At 33.1% G+C, this 5,751-nt stretch overlaps 1 protein-coding gene across 2 annotated transcripts in view; it reads left to right on the top strand.

Annotated features, from left to right (window-relative positions):
* Window positions 1-5,751, top strand: part of LOC107654434 (coiled-coil domain-containing protein 50-like) — a 21,447-nt gene that overhangs the window by 7,253 nt on the left and 8,443 nt on the right. For both annotated transcript variants that reach the window (XM_016441486.1, XM_016441484.1), the window contains exons 3-5: window positions 1,124-1,186; window positions 1,275-1,398; window positions 2,193-2,283. In XM_016441486.1, the coding sequence (XP_016296972.1) occupies window positions 1,124-1,186; window positions 1,275-1,398; window positions 2,193-2,283 (278 nt within the window). The remainder of the gene's footprint in view (window positions 1-1,123; window positions 1,187-1,274; window positions 1,399-2,192; window positions 2,284-5,751) is intronic.

The raw sequence follows: 5,751 nt of genomic DNA, 5'->3' as shown, positions 1-5,751 counted from the left end.
CCCCCCCCTTGCAAACAATATAGTGCTGAACATAATTTGCACAATTTCCCATTTTGTAGGCCAGTTCTGCAATCCTGACACCCAAACCAGATTTTTAAAATGGCAAAAGTGTGCTCAATTGTACCACGTTAGGGTTGGTATTGTCGATGGGCTTTCTGCCAGGTTTTAATGCTCTTCTCCATCATTTGATCATTCATCCATTATTTATATACTATTGTAGTGTTTATTAATATATTGAATTACCTTTTATTTTTGTATTTTCAGTTAATTTATCATTTGAAAGTTTTAGTAATTTTATGTGCATTTGTCGTTTTTATTAGTTTTTATTCAACATTTCTATTTAGCTTTAATTTATTTTTAATTTTTAATTTTAGCACTTGAACTTTTTAGTATTTAATCTCTTAAATTCAGCAGTTAGTCACCAAAGGCAACATTTTTTATCTATCTATCTATCTATCTATCTACATATATATATATATATATATATATATATATGTATATATATGTATATAGTAAAATGCCACAACTTTTTAGTAGCGTCACTTCTTGTTAAAATGTGGGCAAAATTAGAATTCACTTCATAAAATTAATATTTCCAGCTTTAAAAATCTGATCTGAAACTGTCAAATACCTGAAAGTGACACATGTGATGTTGAATTAATTTAAATCAATATTGCACCAATTAGACCAAATTCAGCTAATGAACCGTTTTGCTTCATGAGAGATTTTTATTGTGAGTATTATTAAAATAAATGGATTGATCATTAGTATATTTTACATTGCTGCTGTCCCGTTTTATAAAGTTTACAGTAATTTGACCATGCTTAAAGGGGTCCTATTATGCTCTTTTACAAAGTCTTGATTTTGTTTTGGGGGTGTACTAGAACAGGCTCTCATACTAGGTTGTTCGAAAAATGCTCAAACAGCAACATTACAGACTAACTAAAGTTGAAAAAGTGAAAAAGCATAATAGGACCCCTTTAAAGAGGTTTCGAACACTCTGCTTTGCACCAACTCTGCTTTTTGCTAACAACACCCTTTAAATGTGTTAAAATCACTATAATGTAGCCTTTAATGACTTATTTTTAACACTTTTGTCTGTATTTTTGTGGTTTTCCCACAGTGTGCCAATGTTTCTCTGTGTTAGAGGACGGCGCGTTGGCTCACAATATTCAGGAGCAGGAAAGTGAGTATAAACATCTTCTTCCTGTAATCTCGCTCATCCTTCCTTTTTACTGGGTTAAAATAGACCTGATTCATCTTTATTGTGTCAGTTGAGCAGTTCTACAGCACCAACATCCAGAAGAACCAGGCGGTGCAGAACGATGTTCGCTTGGCCCGGAGGCTGCAGGAGGAAGAGGAACAGCGAATGAATCTCTGCCAGGACCTGCGGCAGCTGTAAGCATTCGTCAGGCCTCGACACATGTCCCGAATTACTCAGGCAGCAACATGGAAAAACCACAGACATTTAGGATATTCAAATTACTTTGTGGAAACAGATGCCTTGACTCATTCGTGTTGTATAACTTGATTCGTTTGTATATTGTGTGGCGTAAGATGAAAATTCACAGGAAAAAATGTTTGGAGCTTGCGAGTAAAGTCAGCATGGCATGCTTCAGTAAAGTTTGATTTTTCCACTGATTTGCACCAATTATATGGTGTATGAACTTGTTTACTTTTTAAAAGTTTTTTTTTTTTTTAAGCTTTATGCTCACCAGGGCTGCATGTATTTGATCAAAAATACAGTAAAGGCAGTAATATTGTGAAATGTTATTACAATTTACAATATGTGTTTTCTATTTGAATACATTTTAAAATATAATTTATTCCTTTGATCATTACTCCAGTCTTCAGTGTCACATGATCCTTCAGAAATCATTCTAATATGCTGATTTGCTTAAGAAACATTTCTTATTATTAATGTTGAAAACAGTTGTTTTTGTTGAAACTGGGATGCATTTTATTGTATTCTTAGATGAATAGAAAGTTCAAAAGAACAGCATTTATTTGAAATAGAATCTTTTGTTGCATTATAAAATCTTTACTGTCACTTTTAATCAATTTAAGGCATCCTTGCTGGAAAAAAATATATATATTTTTTTTTAAACATTGCAATTGACACAAAAGAGGAAAGCAAAAAGCATATATTATAAATATCTTACATTAAATTAAACTGTCTGTCTCGTTTACAGGGAAGAGGAGGACTGCAGATATGCACAGATGATCCAGGAGGAGCTCCAGAGGTGTGCGGAGGAGGCCAGGAGGCGAGAGAAAGAGGATGAGGTGTGTTTCATCAAAACATGACAGATAAACCTGAGAAAACAGATCAAACTAGATTCTTATGTTTTCTGAAGTAAATGTAAGTGATGCTCTAAGTGGTTGCTCACTGTTACAGTTGAAAATAGTGGCAGTATCTTTGAATTATTTGTATAAATATCTGATATTGCATGCTGATGTTCTTTCGTATTTAGATCCGTGATTATAATTGTGTTCGGTATCATAAAATTTGCTTCTGTAGCTCAGATGTTGCTACATATTCATTGTAGAATTAAAAACAGGCAATGTCTCAATCAGAGGATTGGCTCTTTTAACTGAAAAGCAGGACTTCTATTTTTGCAGTCGCCATCTTGAATTTTTCCCATTCATATCTATATGAAAAATTAGATATTGTTTTACATTTCTTACTGTCACTGATCAAATTCAACCCAATATGCCTCATATACAACTACAGAAATGCACTTAAAAATACACTGTACACTGTCAAAAGCTGTAAATAAAGATTGTTGGAGTGCCTCCAGAAAGGCTCTTTGCTCTGTTGTCATTCTTTGATAACAAAGAATGGGATATATTTTAGGTCAAAAGTAATCTAAAAGTAGTCCTAATACCTTACTTATATGTAATCCAATAGATTACGTTACAATTTCCATTGTGTAATTTGTAATCAGTAACAGATTACAATTGGTAAGTAATCTACACGGCACTGTCTGTTGTGAATTTTCTGTTCTCTCATGTTAATCTGATTAAAACACCTGTGTGGAGTGGTGGTTGTGTAGAGATGCTTTTGCAGAGAAGAATAAATGAGAGAAAGAACATAAAAGATAGAAGAGAGTGAGAAGACTGAGGCCCGAGTCGGATCTTGCACTCTGATATCCATTGGCTTCAAGTATTCTATTATGTCCTTTATTTAGCTGTTGGGCGACATTTCTATCGCCTAAAGAAGCAGCTTTGTCATCTTTGTTGTCAGGAGTGGTTTTTGAAAGTGTCCGGGGTGACGAGTGGTTTGTCGCTGAGGAGGTGGATGTCATCTGGGAGGCCATGTCCCGCCGGATGCTTTAGTGGTGAAACAGTGAGGTTCTGTATTTGTGGGAAGACTATTTACAAGAGGCTTTCTGAGGCAGTCTGTCTGGAGCCCTTTGGAAAGACGTCTTGAGGAAGTAATGCTCCATAGTACTCTGACTTGATTAAAGAGACATACTGACCCCAAACACACTACCGGTCAAAAGTTTGGGATCAGAATGATTTTTAATGTTTTTTAAAGAAGTCTCTTATGCTCATCAAGGCTGCATTTATTTGATCAAAAATACAGGAAAAAATTTTATATTGTGAAATATTATTATGATGTAACTACTGATTTTTCTATTTTAATATACATTAAAATTGAATTTATTCCTGTGATGCAAAGCTGAATTTTCAGCATCATTCCTCCAGGCTTCAGTGTCGCATGATCCTTCAGACATCATTCTAATATGCTGCTTTATTATCAGTGCTGGAAACTGTTGTGCTGCTTAATACTGTATATATATATATTTTTTCAGGATTCTTTGATGAATAAAAAGTTAAAAAGAAGAATTGTAATAACATTTTGCAAGATTACTGTTTTTTTTTTCTGTATTTTTGATCAAATAAATGCAGCCTTGATGAGCAGAAGAGACTTCTTTAAAAAAACATTACAAGTCTTAAACTTTTGACCTGTAGTATATGTCTGGCTTTGATATTTTGTATTTAATACAATAACAAATTATTGATTTTGTCCACTAGTTCCAGATTTGGAAACTTTACGGACCCAAAACTCCAAATGTTGCCTTTAATCTCTCTTGTCCCAGTGTTAATTAAGATTTATTATTTTTACATTAAGGTGATCAGATTTGAGAAATAGAAACTGGGAACATTTCTTAATTCAATTAATTTAAATAAAAAAACGGAGACATCACATTTTTGGATGTTTTTGTTTTTTGATTGCTGTGGGTTCCATAAACTATTATTATAATTATTAATTATTATTATACTTGTGGGTCAGACTGACCCTAACTGGTTTTAATTTCAATTCAATTTTGCACCATTTGCACCATTGCAAATAGCGGACAGATTAACAAAATCACGACTTTACAAAAACACACTGCTAAAATAAATGAGAACAAATGCTAAAACTAAACTAAAACTTCTAATTGTATGTTTTCTAAAACTGTGAATATACTGTATACAGTGATTACTACTTTTTAAATGGTTTTTATGCTTTTTCATTTGGAAATGGATCTATCACCTATTGATTCAAAGTTCAAAAAGTTTTTTTTATTACATTTTTATTTACTTTTATTAAGATTTTTATTTGGGCTTATTTTTCATTTATTTATTTATTTTGATTTTTTTACAGTTTTCTGGTTAATTAGCAGGTTATTTGCAGGGTGTTTTGAACATGCTGTTAAACGGGGACACACAGAAAAACTGAAAATGGTCATGTGTGGTCATCCTATTTTACATCAGGTACTTTGGAGGTTTTTGTTTTTCTGCTAACGGTTTGCAGCCTGTGTGCTTCAACAGAAGAGGACGTCCATCAGCACCTGCTCTGTGAGGGTGTTTTTGTTCGATGTGGGCTGTAGTTGTGCTTGAACACCTGGTGTTGACTGTCCTCTCTGCCTAGCGGCCACAGTATTAGATTGCAGATGGAGCGGGGTAGTGGAGTAGAAGAGATTGCTCTTAGTCTATCTGTGTATGTCCAGTGGAGCTGTAACACCCTTCCTTATTCTGCACGTAAAATCAGCTTTCTATTATTGGCTAAATATAGCCATCTATATCTTGACACTTTATTGGTGTTCTGGCAATTACTGGTGATATTTGCCTAGAATGACATCTTTATCTGTGGGACCTCTGTCGACACTGTCAACTATTTTAACACAATGCCAGGTTCACAAGTCCGAAAGCTCATAGCACACAAGAGAGGAACACTTTTGGCAAGGCAAGTTTATTTAGATATATCTTATATATTAATTATATGCATTTAATTCCAATAATTGGCATAATGATTCATATATATATATATATATATATATATACATTGTCATTTAGCAGGCGCTTTTATCCAAATGACTTACAAACGAGGACAATAGAAGCAATCAAAACCAACAAAAGATACACACACACACACATATATATATAAACCAATAAATTAATATTATATATACATATAAATTATATATGTTCTATATATGTAATCAGACATATGAAAGTCAAGATTAAAATCAAAACTTAAAATTGACTAAAGAATTAATGAAAACATTAATAAGAATAGAAAATGTAATGTGTGTGTGTGTTTGTTTATGTATATGTTTATGTATCTGTTTATATATGCGTGTTTATATGCATTTATATGCATATACTATTTGTGTTCGATTTGTTTGAATGGCAAAGTGAGGAACTCATTTTTCTCTTTATGTGCGTGTTGGAGTATGATTATGATTGGACACACACATTCCT

Source organism: Sinocyclocheilus anshuiensis, unplaced genomic scaffold (assembly GCF_001515605.1).
Source record: "Sinocyclocheilus anshuiensis isolate Anshui unplaced genomic scaffold, SAMN03320099.WGS_v1.1 scaffold527, whole genome shotgun sequence".
In the NCBI taxonomy this organism is placed as follows: Eukaryota; Metazoa; Chordata; class Actinopteri; order Cypriniformes; family Cyprinidae; genus Sinocyclocheilus; species Sinocyclocheilus anshuiensis.
The sequence above is the reverse complement of the archived record's forward strand: the minus strand, read 5'-3'. Positions and strand labels throughout refer to the sequence as shown.